Source organism: Carya illinoinensis, chromosome 2 (genome assembly GCF_018687715.1).
Source record: "Carya illinoinensis cultivar Pawnee chromosome 2, C.illinoinensisPawnee_v1, whole genome shotgun sequence".
Classification (NCBI taxonomy): Eukaryota; Viridiplantae; Streptophyta; class Magnoliopsida; order Fagales; family Juglandaceae; genus Carya; species Carya illinoinensis.
Genome location: NC_056753.1, coordinates 21464966 through 21485616, shown reverse-complemented (window position 1 = coordinate 21485616; position 20651 = coordinate 21464966). Strand labels below are relative to the sequence as shown.

Below are 20651 nucleotides of genomic sequence, written 5' to 3'. Positions count from 1 at the left end.
AGGGGTTGGCTCAAGTGGTAAAGTTATTGGGCTGCTCAAGTCTAATGTTTAAATCCCTTTTGGTTGCAAATAATTTTTAAGGGTTATCAAACTGAGAGATTTTCTCTTTAAATTATCTGAAGTGCATTTACAGGAAACTCCTTGCCAAGAGCCTGTGTACTCCAGGATTAGTCCGGATGTTGTTCCTGAACATCTGATGCTAATAATAATAATAATAATAATAAAAGCTAAAATTTGATAGTTACGCCAAGACTTCTCAGGTTAATTTGTGATTTGGATTCAGAGATGAGATGAGATGATTTTAGATAAAATATGAAAGTTGAATAAAATATTGTTAGAATATTATTTTTTAATATTATTATTGTTTTGAGATTTGAAAAAGTTAAATTGTTTATTATATTTTGTGTGGAAATTTAAAAAAATTATAATGATAAAATAAAATGAGATAAAATGCTTTCCGAATCCAAACGAGACCTTAATCAACTTCTTGCATGCATGGTGTGTATGATCCACGTGGACAGAGCATGCCAAATTGGTTGAAAAATATATGGTGCTAATTTGCTTTTGTCTTTCATAGTTTTGGTGGCCATTGGACCCATTACCAATCGTTTAAATTTGAATCCCCATTCTTTACTCCTTTAGCAAACTATTTTTCAAAAGATATGCATGCAAATCATTTCCCGTTCTTCAAATATGCATGCAAATTTGAATCCCCATTCTTTAAATTTGATTTCCCGACTGCACAAATCATTTCTGTTTTCGGGCTTTGCTACACGCAGTCGGAAAATGCAGTCGGCGTGCAGTCGGCTGTACGGAATGAATAAAAAAAAATTATAAAAAAATTATTTTATATTCAGGGGGACCTACATGAATTATAAAAAGTTATAAAAATAATTTTTTTTTCATGTAAGTCCCGTATTAATTTTTTTTTTTACAACTGACTGCACGCCGACTGCATTTCCCGACTGCACAAATCATTTCTGTTTTCAAAAAAGTTTATGACATTAGTAGGTCCCATTTTGTAAACACCAATACTACCACTGCAACAACCTATTCTATTCTTGGTGCATGATTTTATTATTTTTAATAAAAGAAATGTTGCTCTTCACCTGGATTTTGTTATTTTGCATCCCCCAATCACACTAATTTGATATATCAATACTTTAAGTGACTTTTCATTTAAATAGTCTCCCCATCTTTCGTTTCATTAGCCATCTTATTATTATTATTATTTATTTTTAAACAAGGTCTTATTATTAATAACCCTCACTGAGGTGAAGGAAAACCATGCTTACAATATTTCTGCACAATAAAATAAATCCCCTTTGAAAATGCACTAGTAGTAACTTATTTAAACATTAAAAACAAATAAAATACACTAACAGTAACTTTGAGTGGTAGACATTTTAATTGGCATCGTATGTTTATCACTTAAATATACAACCACTTAAAAATGAGAATTGCTACATACACAAAGAGATTATACAAAGTAAACTTATAAATTAATGTGATTTCATAAAATCCGTTAGATTTATTTTATAATAAAAGTAATTTTACAATCTCACGTACCACATCAAGCTGCATCAGTTTAAATATTTACTTTTATATAATTCCTTTATGGCTAGAATATTTTCCCTTAAAAATATCACGTCAATAAGTATGAATACAGTAAAATCTAAAGATGAAGAACATTGATGATATGAAGGCATATGCAAGAATGCCAAAGCAAAGATGGCAGCATCTAAGAATTGATGTCGGAAAGAATTTGGTGCAGTTTGGACAGTGAGTTGAGATGATATGTATTAAGATGAAAGTTGAATAGAATATTGTTGAAATATTATTTTTTAATAATATTATTATTTTAAAATTTGAAAAAGTTGAATTGTTTACTATATATTTTGTGTGGGAATTTATGAAAATTGTAATGATGAGATGAGATAGCTAAAAAAACTTAAGCTAATATTCATCACAAAGCAAAGATGGCACCATCAAAGAATTAAATCAAATTTGATCTCATAATGATAGTTCAACTACATATATACCGGCCGAAGTACGAGTATAAATCAGCAACAATACCATTTTCGACCTTGCATAACATGTACGGAAATGAACACTAACCACTAGTTGTCACTGCATCAATTTCAACTATTCCCATGTTCCCATTAAGAGTCGTCCGCTTCCTAAACCCTGGTAAAATCTTACCGCCAGTTGCAAGGGAGAGAAAAAAGGAAAAGGAGATAGAGGGGAAAAAGATATTTACAACCTTCCACCATGCACCCCTCTTTCTCCACCAGAGTACGAGTAAAATATGTTAAGACACTACTTACAGGTAAAAAATAGTATGACCAGTACCTGCTCAGACAGTTTAATTCTACTCGCTATTTGGCACAGAGAAGTAGATCACTGATCCGATGTACGTGCAGGCAAATCTTCCTCTGTTCTGCTCTTTTGTGAAGTTTCAGCTTGAAGCATCACACTGCTCCCTTCATCGCCCATCTGTTGAGTTACAAGGACGTTGAATTCAACACCCATAATAAATTTATAAAATGATCAATCATGTTAAAAACAGATCAATTAATTAAGAAACTAACTTAAGAAATATGTCATAGATGCGAGAATATATCCAAGAACCTTCCTGTGAAAAGAAAAACATGTCACACCTAGTAGTTGTTGCTGCAACTATCATAACCTTTTCTTTTTCCTTTTTAAGAAATTGAATCTGAATCTGGTTGCAACAACCAGAACCTTAAGAGATTGACGATAACTGCAAGCAGACAGTTTATGACAGCTAATATTGAAGAAGCAATTAAGAGAATGCAAAAATACCTTTAGATTACCAAACTTGGTAACTAGCCTCATATACTGATCACGTGCTTCTGGATAACGAACCATGGACCTGACTCTTGCTAGAGCCTTTTCAACTCCAGCAAATTTTTGTTTCCGGCCAATTCGCAAGAATTCATACTCATCAGTTTTCTCAGTTTCTGATGCCACATCTCCCATCACTTTATCCACTCGAAATCCACGCAAACCAGATCCTTTCCGCCTCCAACGCAGTATTGCCTTTTCGACGATACTAACAGACCAAACAACCTTTTTATACTGCTTTCGAACCTGATGTCCCCTCACATGAGCCTGAGAGCATTAAGCAGAATAAATGAAATTTTTTTTGGGGGGGGTGGGGGTGGTGTTGTGAAAATTTATAGAAAGCACATATTGCAACCAATGAACACTCTTTCTTTTATGAAAAGGAATTACAGAGATGGTGCAAATGCAACATGTCTTTTACCTGAATGTGTAATGAGCCCAAATCACATGGATCAGGCAAAAACATTCTAACCAGTGAACACAAATAGGAATGAAACAGGATATGTGACAAAACCCTAACATTTGGCAAGCTCTCTCTCTCTCTTTTTTTTTATAAGTAAAATAATTTTATTCAATCTCAAGTAGACAGGGAGTATAAAATAGACACACCTAAATAAATTAAAAAAACAAATCTCCTTCAAGGACTCTGGTTAGAAAACAAGATAATTTGATGCAAAAAACATAAGAAAACTACATATATACAGGAGTACCTGAATTTTCACAATGCGGGTGCGTATCTTCAAGAACTCTTTTCTTCCCTTCCAACCACGGTATCTTTGTTGGATCTTGACAGCTGCAGAATGCAAATATTCCTCAAAGCGGCCCACTTTCCGGACCTTGTTCAAAGAGCCAAGTGCAACTAGGTCAAGTTTGGCTTCAGAAATATCATTGAAGTTCTTAGATGATTGTCTATGATTGAAAGAATGAGCACGGAATGCAGCTTGTATTAGAGCGGCTGCATGAGCTGACTTCCTAACAGCAGCAAGAGATTCTCTCAGAGAGTGGTTCTCCTTTACTGCCACATCCAATGGGACAACTTGTGCGGCATTTTCAATAGCCTTTTCAGCTGCAATACTTGCAGCAACAGTGTCCATTACATTTTCGTTGACAGTCAGTGAAGAAAGGTGACTGGTTAGATCTGCTTCTGCCAGGTATCCAGCAATCCCTTTATGTCCTCTGCTAGATGCCAGATCAGCAGCTGTTTTACCTCCAGGAGATTCTGGTGTTGGGTCCTCAACAGCGCCTGGTGCAGCACCCAATCTATGAAGTGCAATGACTGCGTCCTCTCTAAAGAAAGGAGAAAAAGAATAGTAACTTAATCACTACAAATAAATTGACAAGTTTTAAATAAAAGATTCAACTTAAACATAAACAATCCTAGATTCATGCTAAAAAACCTCAAAACCAAGCTTTATATATTGGAAGGGTAAAAATATAAGGGAGTTTCCCTCGCTTACATACATTTTATTCACAATTTTCTCGATTCAATTCAGTTTTGAAAACAAAATCCTTTTCGAGATTTTTTTTTATTTTTTTAAATGGACCCACTTTCAGAACTGATTTTCAAAGGCTTTAAAAACATCAAATTCGATATTGATAAATTTCAACTTTAAATTTGATATTATTAATTAGATCAATTATTCATTTGATATGATAGACAGTTGGATTTTTTTTCCCTGAATATAATAGACAGCTGGATGAAGAAAGGAAATAAACCATATGCAGCATTTGACGATCCACTTTAAGTACTGATTTTTGAAGGCTTTAAAAACAAAATCTAAGGCATTAGACAACAATGGATGACTTTATTGATAAATTTAAACATCAAATCCGATATTGATAATTAGATCGATTATTCATTTGATATAATAGATAGCTGGATGAAGAATGGAAATGAATCATATGCCAGCATTTGAAATCAAAACTCTATTCATCAGGAGTTGACAATATATTAAATTCTAATAAGAGGATCTAAAAAAGCAATCTGACCTCCCAAAATATGAGGCCCAGTGAAGCCCAGTTCTTCCATGCGCATCTCTGAAATTGGGACTGACACCAACAGAAACTATGGGCCCCATGGCCCATTCATAACCAAGAGCAGCTGCCAAATGTATAACTCCTTGGCCTTCATCGTCCAAGACATGTGGTCCTTTACCTCCTTCATGTACTTTCCAAATTAGCCACTCACAAAGACTATCCTTCAACAGATATTGTATCAATCCATCTCTAGGGATCATGTAATTGCTATTGAAGTTCGTAGAAGTCTCTTCAACCCTTCCCAAATCATTTCCACTTTCACTTTTCATCGAATATATTGTACTCTTAAGCTTACATTTATCACAATCCTGATTTGAGCAATCAAATCTATTCCTCACCCTGCCTAGATTTAAAAGTTTCACCAGGCGCATCTGAAAACGTACTTCATCTTCTGAAGCACTTTTCACTGCCTTATGAAAGCCAATTCCTGATGGCTTTTCACGATACTCAAACTCCCTCACCTCACTGCAGGCTAACCTATCACTACGGGTGATATAGAATGGAACACGGCCAGGAGCATGTTGAGGTGTATGACATCTGATGACAGTATCAGTCAGAACTTCAGCAGAAACCTCAATCTCACCAAACATACATCCCCACTTAATCTTGCTAGATATCTCCTTGCTTACCAAAAATGTACCAACAATTAAAACCTGAACAAAAGAAGAGCAAAAAAGCATGATTTTATATTTCCGGTTCTCTAGCATTGACTAAAGGCAGCAAGCATACCTAAGTGACTTTTAGAATATGCAGGAATAATAACATCCCAAACCAAAGTATGCGCACCTTTGATGAATCCTTCATAGTATCCTCTGTTGTATCCCCAGAAAAAGTCCAATCTGGTGAAAAATCATGGATAGTAAATAGCTGTTCTTGGGAAAGGGAAGGGCCCAGCATATCAGTATCTAAATGCATATGATGTGATAAGCTGGATACTTCCTTATCATCATTATCAGCATCAAGTGTATTCCAGTAGTTCCCAGAGTCCGAAGCCATCAAGGAATCGTCACAATCTCCACCAATTTCTTTATCCATCCATCTCCCAAAGCTGTCAAGTTTCTTCAGCTCACCAGCTTCATTGTTATTTACACCATCTTTGGGTTTCTTTTCAGCATGAAAGGTAGACTTGACTTCTATATGTGGATCTGAACGACTTTGAAACTGAGGATGATCTGAAATGAAACCAGGCTCACGTCGCACCTGCAACAAGGTGTAAATCTCACTTGGGGAACTATAATGGTAAACATCCATCTAAAGTCAATAAAACAAGATCCAACACAGACAACTAACTGACACAATATTAGGTTTGAATTGAGACACTAGAAAGACAGCACAATAGTAAAAATAAACTCCATAACATAAAACAACAAATGCTTATGCATCAATTCAATGCATAGAAACACAGAACTTTGCAACAAACATGTTTGTCTTTAAGCCTCAACATTGCCATGGTGATTCTCTCTGTCTCTCCTTTTCTTTTGGGAAAAATAAAAATAGCCCCAGTTTTGGTCTTCTTAGAGTCCCATTCGGGTCTGCATATCTCCTTTATCCCTATAATTTAGGGAAAATTATAGGGTTTTGAACAAAAACCCCTCCCCATCCCAATCCCCATTTTACGGTTAGTGTCTACGGTCTGTACAGGAAATCCCCATATTTGGGGAACGACTGTACATCCCCATCGTTCCCAAACCCCATTCGGTTTCCCCTTCGTCCCGCGTCTTCTTCTCTCTCGCTAGGGGGTGTACACTCAACGGTTGGCCCCTCCCTCGCAATGCAGCACCAATGATTGCAGCCTCTCCAACGGCAGTTTTTGTAAGTGAAATTTGGTTTCTTTTCCATCGTATGTTTCTCTCTTCCCTCATTTTCTTCTATTTTTCTTTTCCTAAATCTCTCCTTCTCTATTTCTCTCTTCCCCCTTTTCTTCCTCCCAACGCCATGATCAAGTTTGTGAGAGATCTTTACCTACAACTCTCTCTTTGCGTCAGCGATCTCTACGGATTAGGATTTCTTCCACTAATCTATACTTTCACTTTCTTTGACTCTTTCATCCTCGCTAAGACCGTTTAGCTACCGAGAAAGTTGAGATTCTTTCACACGGATTTTTTTTTTTAATTTGTCTCTCTCATGTTTTACCCTTTTTCTTGATCGATCCATTCATTGAGTGAGAAGAGAAAAGAGAGGCTTGAGATTGTGGATTTTTGAGGATTTGGTGCGTTGGGTATTTGGTTTTGAGGAGAATTTGATGGAGTTTGTGGTTACAGAATGGATTTTGAGTACTTTTACAATATTTTAAACTAGAAAAGACCTGAAAGAAAAAGACCAAAATTTGAGATGAAAATTACTGGATTTTGAGAAATTGGCAAATCATTGTTTGGTAGAGAGATTGAAAGTGTTGTGCTGGTGGAATTCGGATATTTCTCTCGCTTACGTTGAAAATTTTGGGGCTTTGTTTGAGGAATTGGCAAATCATTTTTTTTGCGTTTGGGTTTTGTCTCTATGTTTTTGGTTGTGTTGGGTGAATTTATTGCATATCCAAATTTTGACCCCTCCAGATTCCAATTTTCTTTGGTAGCAAGTTTTAGCATTAATGTGGTTCTTGGCTGTATATAATTGAATTTCTTTACAATTACTTTCTAGAGCTTTTAATTCTTTTTTTTTTTTTTTGAATGGGTTAATTCTTGATTAACTTTCCATTTTCAACGTCAGGGAGAACCTTATTTAGGGACCCCCTCTCAATGAAATGGAACCATGGTCTTCACTAGTAAGCTCTGTAAGCAAGTGGAGTTTCTCTGCACACAATTCTATATTATAGTTGGTATAGCCTTTTTGCAAATATAAATTTATCTCTCACATAGCCTTTTTACTATTTATATTCGGGTTAGGACATGCTTGATCCAAGAGAAAGGATTAGTTTCATTAGTGTAGGTAAATTACAATGTCTCCCAATAAACTACCATTCCTGTCTCACTTATACATATGAACTTCTACTCAGTGTATCTTGGACCCTAATTTGAAGTTTAATGTTTGATACTATTCTCTATGAAAAATCGGTGTTTATATATATGGGAATGTATATAAAAAAATAAAACTCCATTAATTCTTAATTGCATTTGTTTTAGATGTTGAGGTTATCCATGCCTTTTTATTTATTATTCTGTCCAAATTTATACCAGTTTCTCTAGTGGTGTAACTAACCTAAGAGACTTTAAGTTGGGATCCGAGTTGCATTGAGTCAAAGTTTATGAGTGAAACTGAAAATTGAATGGTGGTCTGCGCAGGATTGGGGGAGGGGTGCCTTTCCCATTGTCGTCTTCTTTTCTTTTTGGTTTCTTGCTACTTCATCATCTTTTGAGCCCATAACCACTGTGCCGATCTTTTTCACATCACCATTCACACAGATAAGAACAACCTTAGTTTCTTCTCTGTTTTTTCCCTTCCTTTTCCACTTCAAATCATATCCTCTTTTTGACTACCTTTGAAATCTTATTCCCTAGATTTCACTAAAACCTTAATTTGTAGCTGGTATAAGCTGTATACTGAAAATCTCTGACAGGAATGTGCATAGCTCTCGCAATGATGATTCACAAATTGAAACAATAAAGAAAACGAAAAAAAGGAATTGTCGCTTATATTACTAAGACTCTCTTACAGCATCTTTACAGCCGCATTTTTATTTTATTTTATTTTTGGCTGCCCTTGGAAAGTATATAGCTTTCTAAATGATGATTCACAAATTGAAACAACAAAGAAAATGAACAACAATGAACTGTAAGGTCATGTGAGAGATATATTTACACGCGGATATATAGTTGGTCTTATGTGTACCCTATCATGCGGATATATGCAAACAAGGCAACTTGAATATAATCCTAGAAACTTGAATATAATCCTGCACATAAGGGGGAATGAGATAATTCAGAACAAATGGTTTACATAGTTGCATTCGTTTTTTCCCCAAATTAATTTCTTAGCTATGTGCACTTTCATTGCTCTTTCCATGCGTAATTTGTTCTGTGTTGTTGGGTCATTTGCAATGTTTCGCATCTCTCGGGAGAAGGGGGCTGTTATTAGACTGTGATGATGGTGTTATAGCGCAGGTTAATTTATAAGCGTTAATGGGGCCCCATCGATATGGATGGGTAATCCTCACCCGGATTGCCATATTGCAGTTTGTGGTACTTTCCACAAAAGGCAATCGTGATTTGGGCAGGGTTTTGCAGCCATTCATGTTGGGCTCCTTGCTTACGCATGCTGTCAGTATTTCCACCATTCTGAGCCCTATTTATTTATACATTCGATATATATGCATTAGATGGGAATGCTCTTATTTAAGCATTATTGTGATTTGCATACTATTTGGTTGTTGTTTTGTGTGAATATATTAATTGGCCAGTTTTGTTACATTGCTTTGTGATGTGTCATTGCTTTGCATTATGCTGTGATAGAGAAGTAATGTGTAAATTAAAACCCCTCGGCTATGATGATGACAAAACCTGGTGGGGATACAAGAAATTTATGGTCATTTCTTCAATGGCTAGGTAACCTGGATGGCCAAGTAGCGACAACCGGTTGTTGCAGCCATGAGAGGGTGGCCAAATTTCGTGGATGTCACCATTCGGTTCTTGAGTTGGCGATGGAAAAACCCCAAATTCATAATTACGTGTCTAACATTTCAATACCTTTTTAGAGATGGATTCACAAGACCCTGGACATATGTACTTTACCAACCTCCTAAGTTAAGATCTTCAATTAAACGCCACTTACAGTGGGCAAAGTGAAAACTCTCCTATGACTGTTGATGACTCTCCACCCCTACCCCATAATGATCCTATTGGCATTAGGAAATCAGTCAGAGGTGCAAACTTCACCCCGAAGAAGATAAGTTACTTGTCTCTGCATAGCTTAATTGTAGCCTTCGTGCCGTCCAGGAAACAGATTAAAAATACTCTTTAACTTTGAAATTTTTTTTTTGAATACTTCCAACAATTTAAAGAAACCAGAAATGACTAGACCATAAAATCTTTAATACATCGTTGGTTGGTTATTCAAAATGCGACAAACAAATTTTGTGTGAAACTAGCTCAGGTTGAATGGTTGAATCAAAGTATCATGACCGAACAAGACAAGGTAGAATATCAATACTCTTACTTGTTTTATGAATAATTAATCTTTTTGTACATTGATTTAATATAAAGTTTTTTGTTTACATGCAAGTTTGACAAGGCTCAGGTTATGTACCAATCGCTAAAAAAATGCTATTTCTAGTTCAAACATTGTTGGCACCTGTTGTAGAACCAACCTAAATGGATTTAGCGTTCCACAAAGGAGGATCCAAAGCGAACGAAGATGATGTCCCCGTCTCCGAGCCCGACTCGATGTTCGGGTGCTACGGTATATTCAGTTTTTGATCTTAAGAAGAATAATGTGATGGATAATGATGTGATTAAATTGGACTGACCAATGGAAAGGAAAGCTGAGAAAGGAAAATGAAAGACTCAAAATAGGCCAACAGAGAAGATTGTTGTGCTCAGCAAGCTGAAATATACGCTTTTGGAGGAGTCACATGCTCAGGAGAGTTTTTTTTGCCTCAAGGCTAATAAGATGAAGTATGACAAGGAAAAAGAGGTTAATAAAATCCGTCTCAAGGATGAAAGAATGAGGTTGGAGGCTGAGAAGATGGAAAATGACAAGGAAAAAGAGCTAAATAAAATCTAACAATAGGATGAAAGACTAAGGTTGGAGGTGGAGAAACTAGAGCTTGCCAAGAAGGAAGCGGATCAGTGCATTATTATGATGGACGTGAGTGCCCTGCTAGGACTATAGCAGTTATATTTCCATGAACCGCAGAGGGAAATCATGACGAGACACAATGCTGCAGCACGGATTGATTAAATTTTTCTGTAAAAAGTTTATTTCTATTTTTTGTTTCAAACAATGATGGATGACAATATTATTGATACCAAGTCAGTTTAATTTTTTTTTGAATTGTGTAAATTGATATTTTGAAACAAGGAAATTAGTCATTACAATTTCAGAAACTATTACAGATTATCTCAAATATAGTCAGTACTAACATGAAGGAAATACCAATCAATTATGCGACATGTCTACTATTGAAAATATAATAACCATTGATGTTCAATTAGATCTGCTTGGAGCTAATGATGTGTCGAGCTATATCTAATATGATGACGACGCCGGATGAAGTCCGTAAGCTCAGTTGTATGATTGCGCGACAATTCCGAGACTTCATATCAAGTTGATCATACTCAATGTTCGGACCCTCACTATCATCATGCTAGTCTTCAATGATCATGTTATGTAAAATAACACATGTTTTCGTTATATTTGTTAGTTCCTTGACTTTAAACATTCGGGAAGGTCCACGAATGATTGCAAATCGTTGTTGAAGTACTCCAAATTCATGCTCGACATCTTTTCTTGTGAATTCTTGTACTTTTATAAAATTTTTCTTCTTATTCCCTTGTGGTGATGGAATCGTCTTCACATAAATTTGCCACTTGGGATAAATATCACCCGCAAGGTAATACCCCCTAGTGTAATCGTTGTCATTAATTGTGTAATTGATTAGAGGAGCACACCCTTAGGCAATTTCCATGAAAATGGAAAATCTTTTTGGTACATTAATATCGTTATGTGAACTGGGCATACCAAAAAATGCATGCCATATCCAGAGAAGCAACTGATTCTAAAATAATGGTTCACGAATGGGGCCGGAGTACATACCTTTCCAGGTTGCGGGACAATTTTTTCACTTCCAATGCATGCAATCAATGCTTCCCATCATTCCTGGGAATTTCCGTTGTTCACCAACCGAAAGCAATCGAGCAATATCATTGGCATTTGGAGAATGCAAATATTCATCTAAAAAAACACTTACTATTGTCTCAGAGAATTTTTTTAAGCTCTCCATTGCGGTACTTTCACCAATACGTATGTATTCATCTATAAAATCTCCAGTAACCCCATACGCTAGCATTCTAAGTGTTGCGGTTATCTTTTGCATAAAAGATAAACCGAGTCTTCCAGCATTATCTATTCTTTGGACGAAGTACGGCTCGTAAGACTCTACTCCATTTAAAATATGGAGAAATAGGAGACGTCTCATCCAAAATCTCATTCGAAATAGATTCGAGAGATATACTGGATTTTCTGTAAAATAATCGCGAAATAAGCGCTCGTGCCTTTGAATATGACTACACCGAATAAACTTACGGCATTGGAGATTGCCACGATACCTCGATTACTGTCCATCAGCCTCGTCATTAAGAACAACATCCAACTCATCTTCAGAGGATAAGTATGTGAGTAATTTGCGAAAGAAAGTACGCGTCATTTGATGAAGGGAGTGGGAGATCAGGGGAGATTGTTGAATTTCGGTTATTTAGATCAAATGATACTTGAGTTTGTGAGAATGTGAATGCAAGCAAAATGCGTATTATAGAGGAAAAAGTTACCGTTACACATAGAACAAAAAACGTTACCGTTTGAGAGAAGACAAAAAAAAGTTATCATTGGAGAAAAGACAGAGAATGTTACCGTTGAAGGTAGGAGTTCAAAATGTTACCGTTAGAGAGAGTCTTCAAAATCTTACCGTTAGAGAAAGGAAAAAAAATGTTACCGTTAGAGAAATGACAAAAATTTTTATCATTAATACGTGGATAGGTATTACCATTAGAGAAATTGATAAAAATTAGATATTAAAAAATACCATCACGTTAGAAAATGCACATATTAAAAAAGATTACTATTTTTATAATACGGATTTTGGTTTGAAAAATAATACTGTATCCAGTAGTCAAAATCGTATAAGTATATAGTAAAATGTAATATTTGAAAAGAAGATAATAAGACAGAGCAATGCTACATACAGTTCTCAAATGGGGACTGCAATGCAGGCCTAAACAATTTTATCTTTAAAATTTTTTAAAATTATAAAATATCCCTCATAAAATTATGTTTGTTCTCATTTAATAAATGGTCTGCACATGCAGTCCCCAAGTGGGGATTGCAAATAGAATTTCTCTAAGACAAAAGAGTTAGAAGTTAAGATTGTATATGAAAGTGAGAAAAAAGTAATAAAGAAATAATAGAGAAATATTATTTAATAAAATAGAGATAGAGATGGAGAATGGGATGCACGAGGTTTTTAAAAGATGAATAAAATTTAGGAAAAAATCTTAGAGAATGATTCTTAGTTAAATTATAGGGAATTTTATGGGGAATGCTCTTAAAAGCGGTCAATGTGTTTAAAAGGACGAAAAAACTAATTGATTCCTATGTTTTGACTCATCAGGTTTTTGTTCTTGGTTAAACCAAGAAGTTGTCAGCATCACGCTTGGCATGCCACGTACAAAACTACTAGAGGTGAAAAATAACATAAAAGCCTAAAAATGAAAAAGAAACAATCAAAAGTTAAGAGTCCAAACATATACAAAAATGCAAAATATAAATGTAAAACATAAAACTAAAAATAAAACTTCAGATACAAGAAAAAAAAAACATTAAAAAATCAATAAAAGATAAATTATATATAAAGAACATAAAAATTATATATAAATAACGTAAAGCATAAATAAAAGATGAAGTGGGTGAGGATCAACCACCGGGAGGCTTACACTCGACATTGTGCCTTCCCTTGTTCAAATCAATTTTATCAAAATTAGGAAAACAACGACAAGAGTCAGTCCAAGTTAGGAGTGTTTCAAACTCAAAGAAACAAATAATCTTTGTTGGGTTTAGGGAGAGCAGAACTCACAGTGGGTATGGATGAGAGAGAAAGAGAAAGCAGATTTGCGTTTGAATCAATGAACCGGATCTTCGGCTCTGGTTAGGCTTGAGTAGAAAAAAAGAGGTTGTGGCTAGGGCCGCTCTTTATAATGTTCCAATGAGACTTCAATTGTATCGACTAGTCCAGACCATATAGTTTGAGCCTTCTATTGGGGCATTACAAATGGTATTAGAGTCTATCCCAACTAGAAATGTGGGACTTGAGCCGTGCCACCTACAATGGACTAACCCAACGAGGACATTCAGAATTTAACGGGGGTAGATTGTGATACCTCATATGATAAAGATAAGGGTATGTGATACATGAAATCCTGCATTGCTTGGGAATGAGAACTTTTTGCCATTTATAAGGTTCAAATAGGATTCCAATTGCATTATTAACTAGTCCTTTTGAAGTATAGACCATGTGGTTTTGGCTTTCTATTGGGGCGTTACAGGAGGAGGTGATCCCTACCACTTCACTTGCTCAATGAGGTTGGAGAGGGCAATGGGATGGGAAGGGGGGGAGGGGGGGCAACACCTTCATTTTTTATTTTTATGTTTTATTTTGGTTTTATTAATTTTTAAGTTTTTGCCCCTTTTTTGCTTATCATTTTTTTTTTGAAGTAATAAAACTTCATTAAAAAATGCAAAAGGCACAACCTAAGTACACATAATGTATATAGGAGACATCCTAAAGTCTATAGAAGCAATCCAACGGGAGCTTTGAAAAAGAAGATTTTGAGCTCCACCAGCATCAATTCACAATCCTCAATTTTATGATAATTCCTTTTCTTCCAATACACCTTGAGTTTTTATATTTTTAATTTTTTTATTCTATATATGTTTGTATGACTTTCTTTTTTAATTTTTTTTCATTAATATGCACATCAATTTCTGAAATTTTCCTTTCTTTTTCAATAGATAAATGCAACTCATTCACCCTAGCAGGATTATTCAACCTGACTCCACCCCACTATGTCTAATTATTAAAATAATAAGGTCCATCAATAAGTCACAAAACGTTGTTTTTATTAGCACTAGGTGTCTGAGAACAAAGTCTCAACTAATCCCAGAAGTGCACAGCCTCACAGCAAGCAATTTCCCGCAAGTGCTCTTGAGTAATTCGAGAGACCCCAGCCCATGGCCTCTAAAAATTGTTTGTACCCAAGGGTTGGAACTTAAGACCTAGAGGGAGCATAAAACCAAGACCAAGGCCCTAACCATTTGAGCCAACCCCTAGGGGTTAATGAAATCCCACATAATTCTAGTGCTGCAAATCAATATCAAGAAAATTATATGCACATAGTTTTTGACCTCTTATTTAATATATTTGGTATCAGAATGAAGTCAATCAAAAGCAAATGGTAAAGACCACAAACCCAAACTCGGATTTCCTGCGCACAAAACAAACCTGAACTATCTCCGAAGAAGCTCCCATATATGTCTGGTTGCCTTCAGCGATCAATCTATCTCCCTTAGGCTTAGTCACATCCTGGACAGAGCTATTAGTATCCAATCTAGCATCTGTTAACTTATGTGTTAGAAAGTCAGCTCCCCTAGGATGTTCAGTGAAAAGCTTCTGGTCATGCACACCATTCGAGTTGCTCGAGCTGTTGGTTTCAGCCCAGTTAGATAATCCAGAACCTTGATGATATTTAGTTCCAGCCACCCATAGAGCAGGGGGATTCCTCGACAATTCCGGAAATCCTGAAAACAGCATAGCCACCTGGTCACATCTTGAGAACTACCAAAACATATTAACCAAAAGAGTAAATCAATTATTAAAATGAATGTGCAGTCAAAGATACAGACACCCTAAAAAATATCTAGAGGGCCAAAGAGAAACATTCAAAAGGCAGAAACTCCTGTTCAATGACTATAAACAGCAGAATAGGTGGGCCCATGATTAATACAAAAAATAAATTGATAATTCAAAGCGCCAGATAACAGAGCACAATAACATAATCTTATAATTGAGATCTCCAATTAAAAGATTCTCCTACTAAGTTCAAAAGTCCATACAGAAGAAAACTTCAAAAAAATAAATCTTTGCATTACGTTGTAATAACAATCCAGCCACATTTTTTATAAGAAACTTCAACCACATTAATCTAAATTAAGCATGTATTAATTGCAATAATTTTACCTGCAACTTTATGTTCAAGCAAAGAGGTGTTATCCAAGAAAGAACCAAAAAGAGGTTGAGTGAGAGAAGATGCTTTTGGATCACTCCCAGAATCCACATCCTCAAATTCTGATGACAACGATAGTCCATTTCTATCGACTCTGTTTGCACTTGATGCATAGGACGTCTGAACTGTAGGAGCAGGTGAATTTGCCTGTGCAGACCATGGTACAGGACTACTTTGAGGACTTCCAGCTTGTGATCCTGGATCTGCTACTAAGCGAGAGATGCCTGACTTGTACCCCTACATAACATTACAGGGCATAACACAATACCTAAGCCACATAAAGGAGTAAAATAAAATACCTCAAATAAAGTCAATTAATGTACATTCAATTTAGATCATGGATAGGATCGTAGATAGCTACAACTTTTGACATGACCAATATTCATTTAACCCAAAAAGCCACTTGGCTCTAACTTAAATACCACCTCCTTTCCATAGGGAAGGGGGTGAAGAGTGATCTTGTCAATTTTAAAGCCCATTGGGTGTGAGCCAATTTCCAATAAGGAAAACAAACTCATTTACACAAGCATTTAAGATACACAGCTGGTGTTCAACAATTTAAATCATACTCTGTTCAGAATACTCTAGAGAATTAAAAAATTGACGGCCATAGATGAGCACAAAAGATTACCTCTTTCACTTCTCTGTAATGTACAAGAACAATGTGCTCTAACTGCCTGAAGAGAAGGGAAATACACATCAAGATTGATGCCAGAAGGCAACAAATTATAGACTCGTCTTTACCAACAAAAACTCAACTTTGTCATTACAATTCTTTTTATATTAAACTTTTACAACAGGAAAAAAAAGTTCATTATTCGCTGTGCTGGGATGCAAAGAGCTCAATGAATCGTACACTGCTAGAGCCAAACACATCATCCTATGCAATATTGCAATATTCAGAAAAGAAGTAATCTCATACCATGCTACCAAAAACAAAATTTGAAACTCTTCAGGTGTTAAAATTTTAACTTTAAGCATCACTTACACATCAAGCATCCAGTAACTACGTCGCTGAAAGCTCTCATTATCCTCTCCATGCGCATAGTAACAATGGAGAACGTCCACACTGTTAGCCTGCAGATGAACCAGTGAACAAATAATTAATTCAGCAGTCCAAAGCTAATTAATATACCAGTTCAATCAACTATAATCGACAGTAAAGAGATAAATGTTAAAATTAACAAACATCATATAGATTAACAGCACCTTACAAATATTAGACTTCAGATACCAGAAATATAGAAACCACATTTATTTGACATCTCAGAAATGACTAAAACAGCAGTATCCACGAGGTCTCCCTAGAGAAAGCTCCACCTATTAACAAAGCATGATTTCAAGCAAAAATCATACATCCAATCATCAAGCTTTTATGCATTCATGGGTTTATTAAAAAACAAACTAGTATAAAGTACTAATGTGATATTAACTTATCCTGGCTTGTTCAAATCGCTAGTAATACTTACTAAAGGAACAATGTCAAGGGATACACATCTCAAATGCCCATAATCTGTTGATGTGGATACCTCAAAGCCACCTTAAGAGGTACCTTGCATCTCCAAATATTTTTCCAAGGAAAAAAAATCATTGGAAGAATGTGACGCCAAAATCTTGTAGAAAGATCTAACCGAGAATTTCTTGATACCATTCTGCTTCCAAAGCAATCTATCCTCCCCTCCAGAATTAATATTAAAAGCGTAAAGCACGCTGTAAAAATCAGTAATGTCCCCCACTTCCCAATCTTGTACATCGCTAATAAAGCTAGCTGACCACTAAGTAGAACCAGTGGAATTATCCATGTAATCTGCCACGGAAGCATCCTTATTCAAAGCAATTCTGAAAAGGGAGGGGAAAGCATTTTTCAGGATCTCATCCCCACACTACAAGTCATGCCAAAAACTAATCTGGTTTTCTCTACTCACCTCAAATCTGAAATTACTATGAAACTCCTCCCAACCATTTCGAATGAATTTCCACACTCCCACACCATATGCCCCTCTTATTTCATTGGAGCACCAACCACCCCCAAGAACTACCATATTCGGCATCGATAACAGCCCTCCAAAGAGCATCCCCTTCTTGATGATACCTCCACAGCCATTTCCCTAAAAGTGCCTTATTGAAAATTGTCAACTTTTTAAAACCCAAACCACCCAAAGAAAGAGGGGTGCAAATCTTATCCCACTTAAGCAAGTGGAATTTCTTCTCATTCTCCATACCACCCCACAAAAAATCCTTTCCATTTTATTGGCACCCATACGCAAGGGAAAAAGACATAAAAAAATAATTTGGGAGATTAGATAAAGTGCTCTTGATTAAAGTAACTCTATCGCCTTTAAACAAATAAATCATTTTCCAACCAGCCAAACGACATTGAATCTTCTCTAAAATCCCATCCCAAATAGCCTTGGATTTGTGAGGTGCCGCCAAAGGGAGGCCAAGATACTTCAAAGGCAAGCTGGAAACTTTACAACCCAAGATATTAGCCAATTCCTCTAGATTATTAACCAAACCAACACGAATCAATTCAGACTTTGACAAGTTCACCTTTAAACCGGATACAGCTTCAAAACATAGCAGGAGGGCCTGTAAAGAACGGATCTGGTCAGAATTTGGCTCACAAAGAATCAAAGTATCGTCCACAAAGAGTAGGTGAGAGACGTTAACACAGCCATATGAAGCGCTGCCCACTGAGAAGCCCGAGATGAATTCCCTATCCACCACTGCCTTCAACATTCTACTCAACACATCCATGACTAAAACAAAAAGGAAAGGGGACAGCGGATCCCCTTGTCTCAATCCCCGGGAGCTGTTAAAAAAACCAGCTGGTGTACCATTGATCAAAACTGAAAATCTAACTGTAGATATGCTTCATCCAATTACACCACCTTTCCCCAAAACCATACCCACCAAGAGTATAAACCAAACAGTCCCAATTGACATGATCAAAAGACTTCTCCATATCCAATTTACAAAGGATGCAGGGAATACCACTTCTTATTCTACTCTCCAAGCAGTCATTAGCAATAAGAATGGAGTCAAGAATTTGCCTTCCCTTAACAAAAGCATTTTGAAATTTAGCGACGATCTTAACCACTCAAACGAATTTAGTAAGTGCCTTTGAAATGATTTTATAAACACTACTAAGAAGGCTAATGGGACGAAAATCCTTTACCTCCACGGACACAACTTTTTTAGGAATAAGAGCAATGAACGTAGCATTAAGGCTTTTCTCAAATTTCATGAAAGAGTGAAATTCAAGTAAAACGTTCTTGATGTCATCATTAACAATGTCCCGACAAACCTGAAAAAAAGCTATGGAGAAACCATCAGGTCCCGGGGCTTTATCTTTGTCCATTCCTCTTATCACATTGTGCACCTCCTCCCCTTCAAACATACTCTCCAACCAAAGAGCACTCTGCTGGTCGATCGAATCAAACTCCAATCCATAACTTTAGGATGCCATGAATAAGGCTCCGATAAGAGCTTTTTATAAAAATTATCAATGTGATCCTTAATTTAAGATTTCCTTTGGGTTTCTTTAACTAGCCCATTACATTGGACAATTATATTCAGCTGGGTTGAACTAATTGATTTTAGTCAATAAAGAGAAATGTAATAGAAAGGGAGTTAGCTTCTTGTATTGTCATTCGGAAAATAAAAACAATTCTTCATCTTGGGAGGTTGGTTTCCTCAAACAAACCAGTAAGTGTGTGTGGGTTATTTTCATTCTCGAGTTGCAGATATCATAGGAAGTTAGTTTCGTAGAAGGGAGGTTTGGACAATTGATATCAAACCAAGGATCACGCCATGAGTTCAAGACATGAAGGGGGCGACCTATAGGCTGGATTAAAATGACTTGGTACAATGTATGGGCATAATGTTCAGTCATTGAATATTGATAGATGAGTGAAGCTACCAAAAGGGAAAAGACTACCACTAGATCAATGTCGATAGAGTGGGTCGCAGTGAAGATCGAATTTGAAAGTGTGGTGGAATGCTATGATCCTGAGGGTTAAAGGTTTAACCAAATTAGTATCCAACAGTCATAGGGCTTTTGGATCAATGTTGGGTCTTCAACAGATACAAGTTGTGTCTAATACCAGAGGCATAAAAGAAGCATTTTCTATGGGATACCGAAAACACCAGCCACCCTTTAGGTTGTTTAAGTAGGTTTGGGCTAGGTCGTTGCGCTCCTGCCACCTCTTGGCAAAATAAGCCAATGGGTAAACCCCCTCCTGCCGCAATGGTGTGAGGCGTCACAGGCTGTTGCCCTGTGGCCAACTCAAAGGGGCTAAAGTTCGACACAAAGCTTTTTAGGTAAGAAATATCTCGAATGTTTCAATAGTGTGCTTAATCAAAAGATAAGAACAAGATTTTTCAAAAATAAAATCGAGTTTGAGCTCGTACTACTTGAGCTCAACTCATTCATTTATTTTTAGTTGAGCCTGTATCGAGTTCGAACAACATTAATAATTAGCCAGCCGTTGAACAAGGATATTTGAGTTTGAGCCTAGTTCGAACAAGTACATATGCTTGGGAGTGTATAGGAAATCGCCGGACCGACCTCTACCGACTGCCGGATTCAGGAATCAGTCGAAACTGGTGGAGAACCGGTTAGCCAGCAGTAGGAAATATGCAAAACCAAGTGTCGATCTGTTTGGTCCCAGTTTAGATTGTGCGAAAACCGCTAAACTGGCCGATACCCTGTATTGTATATATATATTTTTATATTTCTTATACAAAACGACGTCGTTT

The 20651-nt window shown here is 36.4% G+C and overlaps 1 protein-coding gene across 6 annotated transcripts in view; it reads right to left on the bottom strand.

Moving 5' to 3' along the window:
* Nucleotides 1-1980: 1980 nt before the first annotated feature.
* The window catches only part of LOC122300325 (calmodulin-binding transcription activator 3-like), a 33607-nt gene continuing 14936 nt past the window's right edge, over nucleotides 1981-20651 (bottom strand). For 4 of the 6 annotated variants that reach the window (XM_043110883.1, XM_043110884.1, XM_043110888.1 and 1 more), the window contains 9 exons: nucleotides 16879-16967; nucleotides 16522-16567; nucleotides 15845-16127; nucleotides 15110-15405; nucleotides 5692-6105; nucleotides 4858-5558; nucleotides 3579-4155; nucleotides 2827-3135; nucleotides 2564-2725 (listed from right to left, as the gene is read on the bottom strand). In XM_043110883.1, the coding sequence (XP_042966817.1) occupies nucleotides 2579-2725; nucleotides 2827-3135; nucleotides 3579-4155; nucleotides 4858-5558; nucleotides 5692-6105; nucleotides 15110-15405; nucleotides 15845-16127; nucleotides 16522-16567; nucleotides 16879-16967 (2862 nt within the window). In that variant the 3' untranslated portion in view covers nucleotides 2564-2578. Of the gene's footprint in view, nucleotides 2497-2563; nucleotides 2726-2826; nucleotides 3136-3578; nucleotides 4156-4857; nucleotides 5559-5691; nucleotides 6106-15109; nucleotides 15406-15844; nucleotides 16128-16521; nucleotides 16568-16878; nucleotides 16968-17099; nucleotides 17160-20651 lie in introns of those variants that run through there. The other 2 variants (XM_043110886.1, XM_043110885.1) reach the window with 2 other exon arrangements.